At 42.1% G+C, this 19,275-nt stretch overlaps 1 protein-coding gene across 6 annotated transcripts in view; it reads left to right on the plus strand.

The window, feature by feature from the left end:
• The window catches only part of Frmd5 (FERM domain containing), a 362,433-nt gene that overhangs the window by 168,898 nt on the left and 174,260 nt on the right, over window positions 1-19,275 (plus strand). For 5 of the 6 annotated variants that reach the window (XM_071667828.1, XM_071667829.1, XM_071667832.1 and 2 more), the window contains exon 6: window positions 18,552-18,704. The exons of the other annotated variant lie outside the window; for it this stretch is intronic. In XM_071667828.1, coding sequence (XP_071523929.1) covers window positions 18,552-18,704 — 153 coding nt within the window. The remainder of the gene's footprint in view (window positions 1-18,551; window positions 18,705-19,275) is intronic. 6 annotated transcript variants of the gene reach the window in all.

The following is a 19,275-nucleotide window of genomic DNA, read 5'->3' on the forward strand; positions in this document are numbered from 1 at the left end:
ACCCTTTCATTACTTACTCAGTCAAACCACCTCACACCACATAATGTCCTCAAACATCTCATTTCCAGCACATCTACCTCCTCTGCACAACTCTATCTACAGCCCACACCTCGCAACCATATAACATTGTTGGAACCACTATTCCTTCAGACATACCCATTTTTGCTTTCCGATATAATATTCTCGCCTTTCACACATTTTTCAACGCTCCCAGAACCTTCGCACCCTCTCCCACCCTGTGACTCACTTCCGCTTTCATGGTGCCATCTGCTACCAAATCCACTCCTACAGTACCTAATAACCTTGCTCTTATTCACATTTACTCTCAGCTTTCTTCTTTCACACACTTTATCCAGCTCAGTAATCAGCTACTGCAGTTTCTCACCTGAATCAGCCACCAGCGCTGTGTCATCAGCGAACAACAACTAACTCACTTCCCAATCTCTCTCATCTACAACAGACTGCATACTTGCCCCTCTCTCCAAAACTCTTGCATTCACCTCCCTAACAACCTCATCCATAAAAAATTTTAACAGCCATGGAGACATCACACAACCCTGCCGCAAACCGATATTCACTGAGAACCAGTCACTTTCCACTCTTCCTACTCATACACATGCCTCACATCCTCGATAAAAACTTGTCAGTGCTTCTAACAACTTGCCCCCACACCATGAATTCTTAATACCTTCCACAGAGCATGTCTATCAACTCTATCATATGCCTTCTCCAGATCCATAAATGCTACATACAAGTCCATTTGCTTTTCTAAGTATTTCTCACATACATTCTTCAAAGCCAACACCTGAACAACACATCCTCTACCACTTCTGGAACCACACTGCTCTTTCCCAATCTGATACTCTGTACATGCCTTTACCCTCTCAATCAATACCCTCCCATATAATTTCCCAGGAATGCTCAATAAACTTATACCTCTGTAATTTGAGCATTCACCGTTATCCCCTTTGCCTTTGTACAATGGCACTATGCATGTATTACGCCAATCCTCGGGAATCTCACCATGAGTCATACACACATTGAACATCTTGACCAAGCTGTCAACAACAGTCACCCCCTTTTTTAACAAATCATTCTCCCTGACCCTGTCAATTTGCACACCACCTCAACCAAAACATCCTATATCTGCCACTCTCATCTAACACATTCAACAAACCTTCAAAATACTCACTTTATCACCTTCTCACATCACCACCACTTGTTATCACCTCCTCATTAGCCCCTAGCCCCTTCACTGATGTTCCCATTTGTTCTCTTGTCTTACGGACTTTATTTACCTCCTTCTAGAACGTCTTTTTATTTTCCCAAAAATTTAATGATACTCTCTCACCTCAACTCTCATTTGCACTCTTTTTCACCTTTATCTTGACCTCCTGCCACTTTGTTTTATGCGTCTCCCAGTCATTTGCACTATTTCTCTGTAAAAATCGTCCAAATGCGTCTCTCTTCTCTTTTACTAATAATCATACTTCTTCATCCCACCACTCACTACCCTTTCTAATCTGCCCACTTCCCACGCTTTTCATGCCACAAGCATCTTTTGTGCAAGCCATACTGCTTTCATAAATACATCCCATTCCTCCCCCACTCCTCTTACATCCTTTACTCTCACCTTTTTCCATTCTGCACTCAATCTCTCCTGTTACTTCCTCACACAAGTCTCCTTCCCAAGCTCACTTACTCTCACCACTCTTCACCCCTATATTCTCTCTTCTTTTCTGAAAACCTCTACAAATCTACACCTTCTCCACTACAAGATAATGATCAGATACCCCTCCAGTTGCACCTCTCAGCACATTAACATCCATAAGTCTTTCTTTTGCGCCTGTCAATTAACACATAATTTAATAACACTCTCTGGCCATCTCTCCTACTTGCATATGTATACTTATGTATCTCTCTCTTTTTAAACCAGGTATTCCCAATGACCAGTCTTTTTTCAGCACATAGATCTACAAGCTCTTCATTTCCAATTACAACACTGAACACCCCATGTACACCAATTATTCCCTCAACTGCCACATTACTAACCTTTGCATTTAAATCTCCCACCTCTATAACCCGGTCTCGTGCATCAAAGCTACTAACACACTCACTCAGCTGCTCCCAAAACATTTGCCTCTCATCATCTTTCTTCTCATACCCAGGTGCATATGCACCAATAATCACCGATCTCTCTCCATCCACTTTCAGTTTTACCCATATCAATCTAGAGTTTACTTTCTTACACTCTTTCACATACTTCCAGCACTCCTGTTTCAGGAGCAGTGCTATTCCTTCCCTTGCTCTTGTCCTCTCACCAACGCCTGACTTTACTCCTAGTGAAAAGTTTTTATCGAGGATGTAAGGAATGTGTACGTGCAGGAAGAGAGGAAAGTGATTGGTTCTCAGTGAATGTTGGTTTGCGGCAAGGGTGCGTGATGTCTCCATGGTTATTTAATTTGTTTATGGATGGGGTTGTTAGGGAGGTGAGTGCAAGAGTTTTGGAAAGAGGGGCAAGTATGCAGTCTGTTGTGGATGAGAGAGCTTGGGAAGTGAGTCAGTTGTTGTTCGCTAATGATACAACGCTGGTGGCTGATTCATATGAGAAACTGCAGAAGCTGGTGACTAAGTTTGGTAAAGTGTGTGAAAGAAGAAAGCTGAGAGTAAATGTGAATAAGAGCAAGGTTATTAGGTACAGTAGGGTTGAGGGACAAGTCAATCGGGAAGTAAGTTTGAATGGAGAAAAACTGGAGGAAGTGAAGTGTTTTAGATATCTGGGAGTGGACTTGGCAGCAGATGGAACCATGGAAGCGGAATTGAATCATAGGGTGGGGGAGGGGACAAAAGTTCTGGGAGCGTTGAAAACTGTGTGGAAGTCGAGAACTTTATCTTGGAAAGCAAAAATGGGTATGTTTGAAGGAATAGTGGTTCCAACAATGTTATATGGTTGCATGGCGTGGACTATAGATGGAGTTGTGTGGAGGAGGGTGGATGTGTTGGAAATGAGATGTTTGAGGACAATATGTGGTGTGAGGTGGTTTGATCGATTATGTAATGAAAGAGTAAGAGAGATGTGTGGTAATAAAAAGAGTGTGGTTGAGAGAGCAGAAGACGATGTTTTGAAATGGTTTGGTCACATGGGGAGAATGAGTGAGGAAAGATTGACAAAGAGGATATATGTGTCAGAGATGGAGGGAACGAGATGTGGGAGACCAAATTTTAGGTGGAAAGATGGAGTGAAAAAGATTTTGAGTGATCGGGACCAGAACATGCAGGAGGGTGAAAGGCATGCAAGGAATAGACTGAATTGGAATGATGTGGTATACCGGGGTCGACGTGCTTCAATGGGATGAGCCAGGGCATGTGAAGCGTCTGGTGTAAACCATGGAAAGGTTTATTGGGCCTGGATGTGGAAAGGGAGCTGTGGTTTCGGTGCATTATACATGACAGCTAGAGACTGAGTATGAATGAATGTGGCCTTTGTTTCTTTTCCTAGCACTACCTCGTGCACATGTGGGGGGAGGGGGTTTTCATTTTAGATGTGGCAGGGTGGTGACGGGAATGAATAAGGGCAGACAGTATGAATTATGTACATGTGTATATATGTATATGTCTCTGTGTGTTTATATATATATATATATATATATATATATATATATATATAAGTTTTTATCGAGGATGTAAGGCATGTTTACGTGTAGGAAGAGAGGAAAGTGATTGGTTCTCAGTGAATGTAGGTTTGCGGCAGGGGTGAGTGATGTCGCCATGGTTGTTTAATTTGTTTATGGATGGGGTTGTTAGGGAGGTAAATGCAAGAGTTTTGGAAAGAGGGGCAAGTATGAAGTCTGTTGGGGATAAGAGAGCTTGGGAAGTGAGTCAGTTGTTGTTCGCTGATGATACAGCGCTGGTGGCTGATTCATGTGAGAAACTGCAGAAGCTGGTGACTGCGTTTGGTAAAGTGTGTGAAAGAAGAAAGTTAAGAGTAAATGTGAATAAGAGCAAGGTAATTAGGTACAGTAGGGTTGAGGGTCAAGTCAATTGGGAGGTAAGTTTGAATGGAGAAAAACTGGAGGAAGTAAAGTGTTTTAGATATCTGGGAGTGGATCTGGCAGCGGATGGAACCATGGAAGCGGAAATGGATCATAGGGTGGGGGAGGGGGCGAAAATCCTGGGAGCCTTGGAGAATGTGTGGAAGTCGAGAACATTATCTCGGAAAGCAAAAATGGGTATGTTTGAAGGAATAGTGGTTCCAACAATGTTGTATGGTTGCGAGGCGTGGGCTATGGATAGAGTTGTGCGCAGGAGGATGGATGTGCTGGAAATGAGATGTTTGAGGACAATGTGTGGTGTGAGGTGGTTTGATCGAGTAAGTAACGTAAGGGTAAGAGAGATGTGTGGAAATAAAAAGAGCGTGGTTGAGAGAGCAGAAGAGGGTGTTTTGAAATGGTTTGGGCACATGGAGAGAATGAGTGAGGAAAGATTGACAAAGAGGATATATGTGTCGGAGGTGGAGGGAACGAGGAGAAGTGGGAGACCAAATTGGAGGTGGAAAGATGGAGTGAAAAAGATTTTGTGTGATCGAGGCCTGAACATGCAGGAGGGTGAAAGGCGTGCAAGGAATAGAGTGAATTGGATCGATGTGGTATATATATATATATATATATATATATATATATATATATATATATATATATATATATATATATTTATTTTTTTTTTATACTTTGTCGCTGTCTCCCGCATTAGCGAGGTAGTGCAAGGAAACAGACGAAAAAATAGCCCAACCCACCCACATTCACATGTATATACATACACGTCCACACACGCAAATATACATATTTATACATCTCAATGTACACATATATATACACACAGACATATACATATATACACATGTACTTAATTCATACTGCCTGCCTTTATTTATTCCCATTGCCACACCGCCACACATGGAATAACAACCCCCTCTCCCCTCATGTGTGCGAGGTAGCGCTAGGAAAAGACAACAAAGGCCCCATCCGCTCATATATATATATATATATATATATATATATATATATATATATATATATATATATATATATATTTTTTTTTTTTTTTTGCTTTGTCACTGTCTCCCGCGTTTGCGAGGTAGCACAAGGAAACAAACGAAAGAAATGGCCCAACCCACCCCCATACACATGTATATACATACGTCCACACACGCAAATATACATACCTACACAGCTTTCCATGGTTTACCCCAGACGCTTCACATGCCCCGATTCAATCCACTGACAGCACGTCAACCCCGGTATACCACATCGCTCCAATTCACTCTATTCCTTGCCCTCCTTTCACCCTCCTGCATGTTCAGGCCCCAATCACACAAAATCTTTTTCACTCCATCTTTCCACCTCCAATTTGGTCTCCCTCTTCTCCTCGTTCCCTCCACCTCCGACACATATATCCTCTTGGTCAATCTTTCCTCACTCATTCTCTCCATGTGCCCAAACCATTTCAAAACACCCTCTTCTGCTCTCTCAACCACGCTCTTTTTATTTCCACACATCTCTCTTACCCTTACGTTACTTACTCGATCAAACCACCTCACACCACACATTGTCCTCAAACATCTCATTTCCAGCACATCCATCCTCCTGCGCACAACTCTATCCATAGCCCACGTCTCGCAACCATACAACATTGTTGGAACCACTATTCCTTCAAACATACCCATTTTTGTTTTCCGAGATAATGTTCTCGACTGCCACACATTCTTCAAGGCTCCCAGCATTTTCGCCCCCTCCCCCACCCTATGATCCACTTCCGCTTCCATGGTTCCATCCGCTGCCAGATCCACTCCCAGATATCTAAAACTCTTCACTTCCTCCAGTTTTTCTCCATTCAAACTCACCTCCCAATTGACTTGACCCTCAACCCTACTGTACCTAATAACCTTGCTCTTATTCACATTTACTCTTAACTTTCTTCTTTCACACACTTTACCAAACTCAGTCACCAGCTTCTGCAGTTTCTCACATGAATCAGCCACCAGTGCTGTATCATCAGCAAACAACAACTGACTCACTTCCCAAGCTCTCTCATCCACAACAGACTTCATTCTTGCCCCTCTTTCCAAAACTCTTGCATTCACCTCCCTAACAACCCCAACCATAAACAAATTAAACAACCATGGAGACATCACACACCCCTGCCGCAAACCTACATTCACTGAGAACCAATCACTTTCCTCTCTTCCTACACGTACACATACCTTACATCCTTGATAAAAACTTTTCACTGCTTCTAACAACTTGCCTCCCACACCATATATTCTTAATACCTTCCACAGAGCATCTCTATCAACTCAATCATATCGAGGATGTAAGGCATGTGTACGTGTAGGAAGAGAGGAAAGTGATTGGTTCTCAGTGAATGTAGGCTTGCGGCAGGGGTGTGTGATGTCTCCATGGTTGTTTAATTTGTTTATGGATGGGGTTGTTAGGGAGGTGAATGCAAGAGTTTTGGAAAGAGGAGCAAGTATGAAGTCTGTTGGGGATGAGAGAGCTTGGGAAGTGAGTCAGTTGTTGTTCGCTGATGGTACAGCGCTGATGGCTGATTCATGAGAGAAACTGCAGAAGCTGGTGACTGAGTTTGGTAAAGTGTGTGAAAGAAGAAAGTTAAGAGTAAATGTGAATAAGAGCAAGGTTATTAGGTACAGTAGGGTTGAGGGTCAAGTCAATTGGGAGGTAAGTTTGAATGGAGAAAGACTGGAGGAAGTAAAGTGTTTTAGATATCTGGGAGTGGATCTGGCAGCGGATGGAACCCTGGAAGTGGAAGTGAATCATAGGGTGGGGGAGGGGGCGAAAATCCTGGGAGCCTTGAAGAATGTGTGGAAGTCGAGAACATTATCTCGGAAAGAATAAATGGGTATGTTTGAAGGAATAGTGGTTCCAACAATGTTGTATGGCTGCGAGGCGTGGGCTATGGATGGAGTTGTGCGCAGGAGGGTGGATGTGCTGGAAATGAGATGTTTGAGGACAGTGTGTGGTGTGAGGTGGTTTGATCGAGTAAGTAATGTAAGGGTAAGAGAGATGTGTGGAAATAAAAAGAGCGTGATTGAGAGAGCAGAAGAGGGTGTTTTGAAATGGTTTGGGCACATGGAGAGAATGAGTGAGGAAAGATTGACCAAGAGGATATATGTGTCGGAGGTGGAGGGAATGAGGAGAAGTGGGAGACCAAATTGGAGGTGGAAAGATGGAGTGAAAAAGATTTTGAGTGATCGGGGCTTGAACATGCAGGAGGGTGAAAGGCGTGCAAGGAATAGAGTGAATTGGATCGATGTGGTATACCAGGGTTGACGTGCTGTCAATGGATTGAATCAGAGCATGTGAATTGTCTTGGGTAAACCATGGAAAGCTGTGTGGGGCCTGGAATTGGAAAGGGAGCTGTAGTTTCGGTCATTATTGCATGACAGCTAGAGACTGAGTGTGAACGAATGAGGCCTTTGTTGTCTTTTTCTAGTGCTACCCCGCACACATGTGGGGGGAGGGGGATGGTAATCCATGTGTGGCGAGGTGGCGATGGGAATGAATAAAGGCAGACAGTGTGAATTGTGTGCATGGGTATATATGTATGTGTCTGTGTGTGTATATATATGTGTACATTGAGATGTATAGGTATGTATATTTGCGTGTGTGGACGTGTGTGTATATACATGTGTATGGGGGTGTGTTGTGCCATTTCTTTCGTCTGTTTCCTTGCGCTACCTCGCAAATGCGGGAGACAGCGAGCAAAATAAATAATAAATAAATATATATATATATATATATATTTTTTTTTTCTATACTATTCGCCATTTCCCGCGTTAGCAAGGTAGCGTTAAGAACAGAGGACTGGACTTTTGAGGGAACATCCTGACCTTGCCCCCTTCTCTGTTCCTTCTTTTGGAAAATTGAAAAAAAAACTGAGAGGGGAGGATTTCCAGCCCCCCGCTCCCTTCCCTTTTAGTCGCCTTCTACGACACGCAGGGAATACGTGGGAAGTATTCTTTCTACCCTATCCCCAGGGAAAATATATATATATATATATATATATATATATATATATATATATATATATATATATATATATATATATATATATATATATATATTATCCCTGAGGATAGGGGATTAAGAATACTTCCCACGTATTCCCTGCGTGTCGTAGAAGGCGACTAAAAGGGGAGGGAGCGGGGGGCTGGAAATCCTCCCCTCTTGTTTTTTTTTTTAATTTTCCAAAAGAAGGAACAGAGAATTGGGCCAGGTGAGGGTATTCCCTCAAAGGCCCAGTCCTCTGTTCTTAATGCTACCTCGCTAACGCGGGAAATGGCGAATAGTTTAAAAGAAAAGAAAGAAAATATATATATATATATATATATATATATATATATATATATATATATATATATATATATATATATATATATATATATGAATGGAGAAAAACTGGAGGAAGTGAAGTGTTTTAGATATCTGGGAGTGGATCTGGCAGCGGATGGAACCATGGAAGCGGAAGTGGATCATAGGGTGGGGGAGGGGGCGAAAATTTCTGGGGGCCTTGAAGAATGTGTGGAAGTCGAGAACATTATCTCGGAAAGCAAAAATGGGTATGTTTGAAGGAATAGTGGTTCCAATAATGTTGTATGGTTGCGAGGCGTGGGCTATGGATAGAGTTGTGCGCAGGAGGATGGATGTGCTGGAAATGAGATGTTTGAGGACAGTGTGTGGTGTGAGGTGGTTTGATCGAGTGAGTAACGTAAGGGTAAGAGAGATGTGTGGAAATAAAAAGAGCGTGGTTGAGAGAGCAGAAGAGGGTGTTTTGAAGTGGTTTGGGCACATGGAGAGAATGAGTGAGGAAAGATTGACCAAGAGGATATATGTGTCGGAGGTGGAGGGAACAAGGAGAAGAGGGAGACCAAATTGGAGGTGGAAAGATGGAGTGAAAAAGATTTTGTGTGATCAGGGCCTGAACATGCAGGAGGGTGAAAGGAGGGCAAGGAATAGAGTGAATTGGAGCGATGTGGTATACCGGGGTTGACGTGCTGTCAGTGGATTGAATCAAGGCATGTGAAGCGTCTGGGGTAAACCATGGAAAGCTGTGTAGGTATGTATATTTGCGTGTGTGGACATATGTATATACATGTGTATGGGGGGGGGGGGTTTGGCCATTTCTTTCGTCTGTTTCCTTGCGCTACCTCTCAAACGCGGGAGACAGCGACAAAGTAAAAAAAAAAAAAAAAAATATATATATATATGGTACTAAGATGAGAAAAAAGGAGAGATAGGTAGTATGTTTGAGGAAAGGAACCTGGATGTTTTGGCTCTGAGTGAAACGAAGCTCAAGGGTAAAGGGGAAGAGTGGTTTGGGAATGCCTTGGGAGTAAAGTCAGGGGTTAGTGAGAGGACAAGAGCAAGGGAAGGAGTAGCACTACTCCTGAAACAGGAGTTGTGGGAGTATGTGATAGAGTGTAAGAAAGTAAATTCTAGATTGAAATGGGTAAAACTGAAAGTTGATGTAGAGAGAGATGGGTGATTACTGGTGCATATGCACCTGGGCATGAGAAGAAAGATCATGAGAGGCAAGTGTTTTGGGAGCGGCTGAATGAGTGAGTTAGTGGTTTTGATGCACAAGACCGGGTTATAGTGATGGGTGATTTGAATGCAAAGGTGAGCAATGTAGCAGTTGAGGGAATAATTGGTATACATGGAGTGTTCAGTGTTGTAAATGGAAATGGTGAAGAGCTTGTAGATTTATGTGCTGAAAAAGGATGGTGATTGGGAATACCTGGTTTAAAAAGCGAGATATACATAAGTATACGTATGTAAGTAGGAGAGATGGCCAGAGAGCGTTATTGGATTATGTGTTAATTGGTAGACGCACGAAAGAGAGACTTTTGGATGTTAATGTGCTGAGAGGTGCGACTGGAGGGATGTCTGATCATTGTCTTGTGGAGGCGAAGGTGAAGATTTGTGGGGGTTTTCAGAAAAGAAGAGAGGATGTTGGGGTGAAGAGAGTGGTGAGAGTAAGTGAGCTTGGGAAGGAGACTTGTGTGAGGAAGTACCAGGAGAGACTGAGTACAGAATGGAAAAAGGTGAGAACAAAGGTGGTAAGGGGAGTGGGGGGAGGAATTGGACATATTTAGGGAAGCAGTGATGGCTTGCGCAAAAGATGCTTGTGGCATGAGAAGCGTGGGAGGTGGGTTGATTAGAAAAGGTAGTGAGTGGTGGGATGAAGAAGTAAGATTATTAGTGAAAGAGAAGAGAGAGGCATTTGGACGATTTTTGCAGGGAAAAAATGCAAATGAGTGGGAGATGTATAAAAGAAAGAGGCAGGAGGTCAAGAGAAAGGTGCAAGAGGTGAAAAAGATGGCAAATGAGAATTTGGGTGAGAGAGTATCATTAAATTTTAGGGAGAATACAAAGATGTTCTGGAAGGAGGTAAATAAAGTGCGTAAGACAAGGGAGCAAAAGGGAACTTCAGTGAAGGGGGCTAAGGGGGAGGTAATAACAAGTAGTGGTGATGTGAGAAGGAGATGGAGTGAGTATTTTGAAGGTTTGTTGAATGTGTTTGATGATAGAGTGGCAGATATATGGTGATTTGGGTGAGGTGGTGTGCAAAGTGAGAGGGTTAGGGAAAATGATTTGGTGAATAGAGAAGAGGTAGTAAAAGCTTTACGGAAGATGAAAGCCGGCAAGGCAGCAGGTTTGGATGGTATTGCAGTGGAATTTATTAAAAAAGTGGGTGACTGTATTGTTGACTGGTTGCCAAGGTTATCTAATGTATGCATGATTCATGGTGAGGTGCCTGAGGATTGGCGGAATGCTTGCATAGTGCCATTGTACAAAGGCAAAGCAGATAAGAGTGAGTGCTCAAATTACAGAGGTATAAGTTTGTTGAGTATTTCTGGTAAATTATATGGGAGGGTATTGATTGAGAGGGTGAAGGCATGTACAGAGCATCAGATTGGGGAGGAGCAGTGTGGTTTCAGAAGTGGTAGAGGATGTGTGGATCAGGTGTTTGCTTTGAAGAATGTATGTGCGAAATACTTAGAAAAACCAATGGATTTGTATGTAGCATTTATGGATCTGGAGAAGGCATATGATAAGAGTTGATAGAGATGCTCTGTGGAAGGGTTTAAGAATATGTGGTGTGGGAGGCAAGTTGTTAGAAGCAGTGAAAAGTTTTTATTTAGGATGTAAGGCATGTGTACGTGTAGGAAGAGAGGAAAGTGATTAGTTCTCAGTGAATGTAGGTTTGCGGCAGGGGTGTGTGATGTCTCCATGGTTGTTTAGTTTGTTTATTGATGGGGTTGTTAGGGAGGTGAATGCAAGAGTTTTGGAAAGAGGGGCAAGTATGAAGTCTGTTGTGGATGAGAGAGCTTGGTAAGTGAGTCAGTTGTTGTTCACTGATGATACAGCGTTGGTGGCTGATTCATGTGAGAAACTGCAGAAGCTGGTGACTGAGTTTGGTAAAGTGTGTGAAAGAAGAAAGTTAATAGTAAATGTGAATAAGAGCAAGGTTATTAGGTACAGTAGGGTTGAGGGTCAAGTCAATTGGGAGGTAAGTTTGAATGGAGAAAAACTGGAGGAAGTAAAGTGTTTTAGATATCTGGGAGTGGATCTGGCAGCGGATGGAACCATGGAAGCGGAAGTGAATCATAGGGTGGGGGAGGGGGCGAAAATCCTGGGAGCCTTGAAGAATGTGTGGAAGTCGAGAAAATTGTCTCGGAAAGCAAAAATGGGTATGTTTGAAGGAATAGTGGTTCCAACAATGTTGTATGGTTGCGAGGCATGGGCTATGGATAGAGTTGTGTGCAGGAGGATGGATGTGCTGGAAATGAGATGTTTGAGGACAATGTGTGGTGTGAGGTGGTTTGATCGAGTAAGTAATGTAGGGGTAAGAGAGATGTGTGGAAATAAAAAGAGCGTGGTTGAGAGAGCAGAAGAGGGTGTTTTGAAATGGTTTGGGCACATGGAGAGAATGAGTGAGGATAGATTGACCAAGAGGATATATGTGACGGAGGTGGAGGGAACGAGGAGAAGTGGGAGACCAAATTGGAGGTGGAAAGATGGAGTGAAAAAGATTTTGAGTGATCGGGGCTTGAACATGCAGGAGGGTGAAAGGCGTGCAAGGAATAGAGTGAATTGGATCGATGTGGTATACCAGGGTTGACGTGCTGTCAGTGGATTGAATCAGGGCATGTGAAGCATCTGGGGTAAACCATGGAATGCTGTGTGGGGCCTGGATGTGGAAAGGGAGCTGTGGTTTCGGGCATTATTGCATGACAGCTAGAGACTGAGTATGAACGAATGAGGCCTTTGTTGTCTTCTCCTAGAGCTACCCCGCACACATAAGGGGGGAGGGGGATGGTATTCCATGTGTGGCGAGGTAGCGATGGGAATGAATAAAGGCAGACAGTGTGAATTGTGTGCATGGGTATATATGTATGTGTCTGTGTGTGTATATATATGTGTACATTGAGATGTATAGGTATGTATATTTGCGTGTGTGGACGTGTGTGTATATACATGTGTATGGGGGTGGGTTGGGCCATTTCTTTCGTCTGTTTCCTCGCGCTACCTCGCAAACGCGGGAGACAGCGACAAAGCAAAATGAATATAAAAATAGGTATTTTTTCTTTTTTTTTTTTTTTTTGCTTTTTCACTGTCTCCCGCGTTTGCGAGGTAGCGCAAGGAAACAGACGAAAGAAATGGCCCAACCCACCCCCATACACATGTATATACATACGTCCACACACGCAAATATACATACCTACACAGCTTTCCATGGTTTACCCCAGACGCTTCACATGCCCTGATTCAATCCACTGACAGCACGTTAGCCCCGGTATACTACATCAATCCAATCCACTCTATTCCTTGCCCTCCTTTCACCCTCCTGCATGTTCAGGCCCCGATCACACAAATCTTTTTCACTCCATCTTTCCACCTCCAATTTGGTCTCCCACTTCTCCTCGTTCCCTCCACCTCCGACACATATATTCTCTTGGTCAATATTTCCTCACTCATTCTCTCCATGTGCCCAAACCATTTCAAAACACCCTCTTCTGCTCTCTCAACCATGCTCTTTTTATTTCCACACATCTCTCTTACCCTTACGTTACTTACTCGATCAAACCACCTCACACCACACATTGTCCTCAAACATCTCATTTCCAGCACATCCATCCTCCTGCGCACCACTCTATCCATAGCCCACACCTCGCAACCATACAACATTGTTGGAACCACTATTCCTTCAAACATACCCATTTTTGCTTTCCGAGATAATGTTCTTGACTTCCACACATTCTTCAAGGCTCCCAGGATTTTCACCCCCTCCCCCACCCTATGATCCACTTCCGCTTCCATAGTTCCATCCGCTGCCAGATCCACTCCCAGATATCTAAAACACTTTACTTCCTCCAGTTTCTCCATTCAAACTTACCTCCCAATTGACTTGACCCTCAACCCTACTGTACCCAATTACCTTGCTCTTATTCACATTTACTCTTAACTTTCTTCTTTCACACACTTTACCAAACTCAGTCACCAGCTTCTGCAGTTTCTCACATGAATCAGCCACCAGCGCTGTATCATCAGCGAACAACAACTGACACTTCCCAAGCTCTCTCATCCCCAGCAGACTTCATACTTGCCCCTCTTTCCAAAACTCTTGCATTCACCTCCCTAACAACCCCATCCGTATACAAATTAAACAACCATGGAGACATCACACACCCCTGCCGCAAACCTACATTCACTGAGAACCAATCACTTTCCTCTCTTCCTACACGTACACATGCCTTACATCCTCGATAAAAACTTTTCACTGCTTCTAACAACTTGCCTCCCACACCATATATTCTTAATACCTTCCACAGAGCATCTCTATCAACTCTATCATATGCCTTCTCCAGATCCATAAAAATAGATATATATATATATATATTTTTTTTTTTTTATTTTTTTTTTTTTTTTTTATACTTTGTCGCTGTCTCCCGCGTTTGCGAGGTAGCGCAAGGAAACAGACGAAAGAAATGGCCCAACCCCCCCCCCATACACATGTACATACACACGTCCACACACGCAAATATACATACCTACACAGCTTTCCATGGTTTACCCCAGACGCTTCACATGCCTTGCTTCAATCCACTGACAGCACGTCAACCCCTGTATACCACATGACTCCAATTCACTCTATTTCTTGCCCTCCTTTCACCCTCCTGCATGTTCAGGCCCCGATCACACAAAATCTTTTTCACTCCATCTTTCCACCTCCAATTTGGTCTCCCTCTTCTCCTCGTTCCCTCCACCTCCGACACATATATCCTCTTGGTCAATCTCTCCTCACTCATTCTCTCCATGTGCCCAAACCATTTCAAAACACCCTCTTCTGCTCTCTCAACCACGCTCATTTTATTTCCACACATCTCTCTTACCCTTACGTTACTTACTCGATCAAACCACCTCACACCACACATTGTCCTCAAACATCTCATTTCCAGCACATCCATCCTCCTGCGCACATCTCTATCCATAGCCCACGCCTCGCAACCATACAACATTGTTGGAACCACTATTCCCTCAAACATACCCATTTTTGCTTTCCGAGATAATGTTCTCGACTTCCACACATTTTTCAAGGCTCCCAAAATTTTCGCCCCCTCCCCCACCCTATGATCCACTTCCACTTCCATGGTTCCATCCGCTGACAGATCCACTCCCAGATATCTAAAACACTTCACTTCCTCCAGTTTTTCTCCATTCAAACTCACCTCCCAATTGACTTGACCCTCACCCCTACTGTACCTAATAACCTTGCTCTTATTCACATTTACTCTCAAGTTTCTTCTTCCACACACTTTACCAAACTCAGTCACCAGCTTCTGCAGTTTCTCACATGAATCAGCCACCAGCGCTGTATCATCAGCGAACAACAACTGACTCACTTCCCAAGCTCTCTCATCCCCAACAGACTTCATACTTGCCCCTCTTTCCAGGACTCTTGCATTTACCTCCCTTACAACCCCATCCATAAACAAATTAAACAACCATGGAGACATCACACACCCCTGCCGCAAACCTACATTCACTGAGAACCAATCACTTTCCTCTCTTCCTACACGTACACATGCCTTACATCCTCGATAAAAACTTTTCACTGCTTCTAACAACTTGCCTCCCACACCATATATTCTTAATACCTTCCACAGAGCATCTCTATCAACTCTATCATATGCCTTCTCCAGATCCATAAATGCTACATACACATCCATTTGCTTTTCTAAGTATATATATATATATATATATATATATATATATATATATATATATATATATATATATATATATATATATATTTATATATATATATATATTATCCCTGGAGATAGGGGAGAAAGAATACTTCCCACGTATTCCCTGCGTGTCGTAGAAGGCGACTAAAAGGGGAGGGAGCGGGGGCTGGAAATCCTCCCCCTCTCACTTTTTTTTTTTTTTTTTTTTTTTCTCCAAAAGAGGGAACAGAGAAGGGGCCCAGGTGAGGATATTCCCTCAAGGGCCCAGTCCTCTGTTCTCAACGCTACCTCGCTAATGCGGGAAATGGCGAATAGTATGAAAGAAAAGAATATATATATATATATATATATATATATATATATATATATATATATATATATATATATATATATATATATATTATCCCTGGGGATAGGGGAGAAAGAATACTTCCCACGTATTCCCTGCGTGTCGTAGAAGGCGACTAAAAGGGGAGGGAGCGGGGGGCTGGAAATCCTCCCCTCTCAATTTTTTTTTAATTTTCCAAAAGAAGGAACAGAGAAGGGGGCCAGGTGAGGATATTCCCTCAATGGCCCAGTCCTCTGTTCTTAACGCTACCTCGCTAACACGGGAAATGGCGAATGGTTTAATTTTCCAAAAGAAGGAACAGAGAAGGGGGCCAGGTGAGGGTATTCCCTCAAAGGCCCAGTCCTCTGTTCTTAACGCTACCTCGCTATCGCGGGAAATGGCGAATAGTATAAAAAAAAAAAAAATAAAAAAAAAAAAAAAATATATATATATATATATATATATATATATATATATATATATATCAGTGCATCATATAGAACACACTGTGCACACCCATAGCATTAGAAAAGGACACAATCTAAACACAATCAGAACACTGATTGGCACCGGCTTTAGAGAAGGAAAGGAACCCCAAAACATCTTTTACACAAAATTTATCTGCTTTATCTTTCTGGTTTTGCACTTTTTCAAAATGAAACATAATAATGTTGCAAAGCATACAAAATATAGTGCACTCAGAGTAGTTACTAGCTGTTTAGCAAGCATAAGCACTCAACACAAACACAATGAAACAAAGATCCTCCCAATATAATCCCACCTCTTTGTTTTTTAGGATTTTTGGTGTATGTATGGATTATAGTGAGGTCCCTGAGGATTGGTAGAATGCAAGTATGTTGCCACTGTAGAAAGGCAAGGGGGATAAAAGTATGTGTTTAGGTTACAGACTTATATATTTGCTGAGTGTTCCTGGTAAGTTGTATGGGAAAGTGGTGATTGAGAGGGTGAAGGCATGTACAGAGCATCAGATTAGGTAGGAACAGCATGGTTTCAGAAGTGGTAGAGGATTTGTGGATCACATGCTTGATTTAAAAAGTGAGAGATATTTAGAGAAAAAATTGGATTTGTATGTGACATTTATGGATATGGAGAAAACATATGAAGGTGTTGATAGAGATGCCTTGTGGAAGGTCATAGGATTTGTATGTTGCATTTATGGATCTGGAGAAAGCATATGATAGAGTTGATAGTGATGCCTTTGGAAGATCTTAAGAATTCATGGTGTGCGACAAAAACTATTGGAAGCAGAGAGAAGGTTTTATGAAGGATGTAAGGCATGTATATGAATTGGAAGAGAGTGAATGGTTCCAAGGGAAGGTCTGTCTGTGGCATGGATGTTTGAGAACACCATGGTTGTTTGATTTGTTTATGGATGCAATATTGAACGAGGTAAATGTAAGAAACTTAGAGGGAGGGGCAAGTATGCAGCTTGTAGGGGATGAGAGGGCCTGGTAAGTGAGTCAGTTGTTGTTTGCTGATTATACAGCATTAATAGGAGATTCAAGTGGGAAACTACAGCAGCTGATGACTGAGTTTGGAAGGATATTTGAAAGGAGGTTAAAAGGGGATGTTAATAAATGCATGGTTAATAGGTTTAGCAGATTAGTTGGAGTGTATATTTTGGAGAAAAATTGGATAAAGTGTAGTGTTTTAGATACCTGGGTATGGACATGGCAGTGAATGGACCCATGGAAGTGGAAGTGAGTCATAGGGTTGATGAGGGAATTAAGGTTCTGAGAGCCTTGAAGAATGTCTAGAAAGAGAGATCATTATCTGGGAGGGCAAAATTAGATATGTTTGAAGGTATAATACTCCCAAGAACATTATGTGGTTCAAGGCATGGGCTATAGATGATTTTGTGCGGATGATGTTGATGTGTTGGAAATAAAATGTTTGAGGACAATATGTGGGGTGAGATGGTTTGATTGGGTAAGTAATGAAAAGGTAAGAGAGAGGTGTGGTAATAAAAAGAGTTTGGTTGAGAGAGCTGAAGAGGATGTGCTGAAATGGTTTGGACATATGGAGAGAATGAGTGAAAAAAAGGTTAACAAAGAGGGTATTTGTGTCAGAAGTGGAGAGAAGGGGAAACCAGATTGGAGCTGGAAGGATGGGGTGAAAAAGATGTGAGTGACTGGGGCCTGAACATGCAGGAAGGTTAAAGGTGTGTATGGGATAGAATGAAATGGAAGGATGTGGTATTCAAGGTTTGATGTGCTGTCATTGGACTGAACCAGGCATTCACAGTGGCCAAGACAAACTGTGGAAAGGTCTGTGGGGCCTGGTTGTGGACAGGGAACTGTGGTTTTGGTGCATTACACATGAGAGCTAGAGAATAGATGTGAGTGAATGTGGCCTCTCTTCATCTATTTCAGAGCTGATGCAGGAATTGACAAAGAAGTATGAAAAAAATATATATAAATTTCTGAGGATAGGGAGGAAAGAATACTGCCAAATTATTGCAAGACTTCATCACTAAATAATCAATGCTGCTCAATTTCATCAACATCTTGTTGTCCAGTATCCATTACAATATCCTCTCAATACTATGGCTGAAGGGTTGCAGAAGAACTCTTGTGTAATTATAAAGTATCATAGATCTATGTGAGATCTGGTTGAAGGGTTAAAAGATGCATTCAAAAATGTATTCAAAATTTATGCATTTATGAGTACAAATTACTTCTAAATGTATATTAAGCATCATTAAATACTCAAAAATATATGTTTATAAATACAGTATTTGAGTTTCTGTTTAGGTATGTATTTTAGTAATGTTACTGAAATCACTCTCCATTTCTGAACTCATGTGTACATGTTCCTAAAGCATTGTTTTATCTAGGTTATTTCTCTGATAAAAAAATCTGCTTTTGCCAGGATCACCGAGGGAGTCAGCTGTATCTTGGTCTGAACCACACTGGAGTTTTGACGTTTCAGGGATCCCGTAAAACACATCACTTTCGTTGGGCAGATATTCAGAAACTGAACTACGAAGGCAAGATGTTTATTGTGCACCTAATATTTGCTGAGGTACAAGTTGTTGTGTACTATATAGATTTCTTGTATTGTAAAGATTAATACTTTTACCTTACCTTAACTCTTTATGTAGGCATGGGCTCTTTCTCCTCAGGATCTGTTTGTCCCATGTACCATAGAGATATCTCAGTCTCTGGGGGTTAGAAACCTTGTAATCCCTTTACTGCTGTGATAGGGTAAATGCCACTTGCTCTTTGTTAATCATTTATTTAATGTTATTGGTCTTGGCTTATCCCTGGTCACCCCCTAACCAGTCATTGACCAGTCATTAAATTCCATTCATTGAAGACATCCTTGTCCTTTAGCTATCAGAACTGACTTGCCCCATACTGCCCTGGATTATGAATAAAGTTTAGTGAAATCCATTTTGCTGGTGACTACCAGCTTCTCTCACGTATTTCTAGATAAATATCCTTGCCTCATCTATCTAGGGTGTGTTCTATATATGACTGATTGTTTATTGAACATAAACAATTGTTTGGCATTCATTAACACTACTGAGCCACATCTACTCACCAAGTATGTTTACATAATCTTGTACATATGGTCTACTGTATGACAAGGC

The sequence above is a fragment of the Panulirus ornatus genome, chromosome 12 (genome assembly GCF_036320965.1).
Source record: "Panulirus ornatus isolate Po-2019 chromosome 12, ASM3632096v1, whole genome shotgun sequence".
Taxonomy (NCBI): Eukaryota; Metazoa; Arthropoda; class Malacostraca; order Decapoda; family Palinuridae; genus Panulirus; species Panulirus ornatus.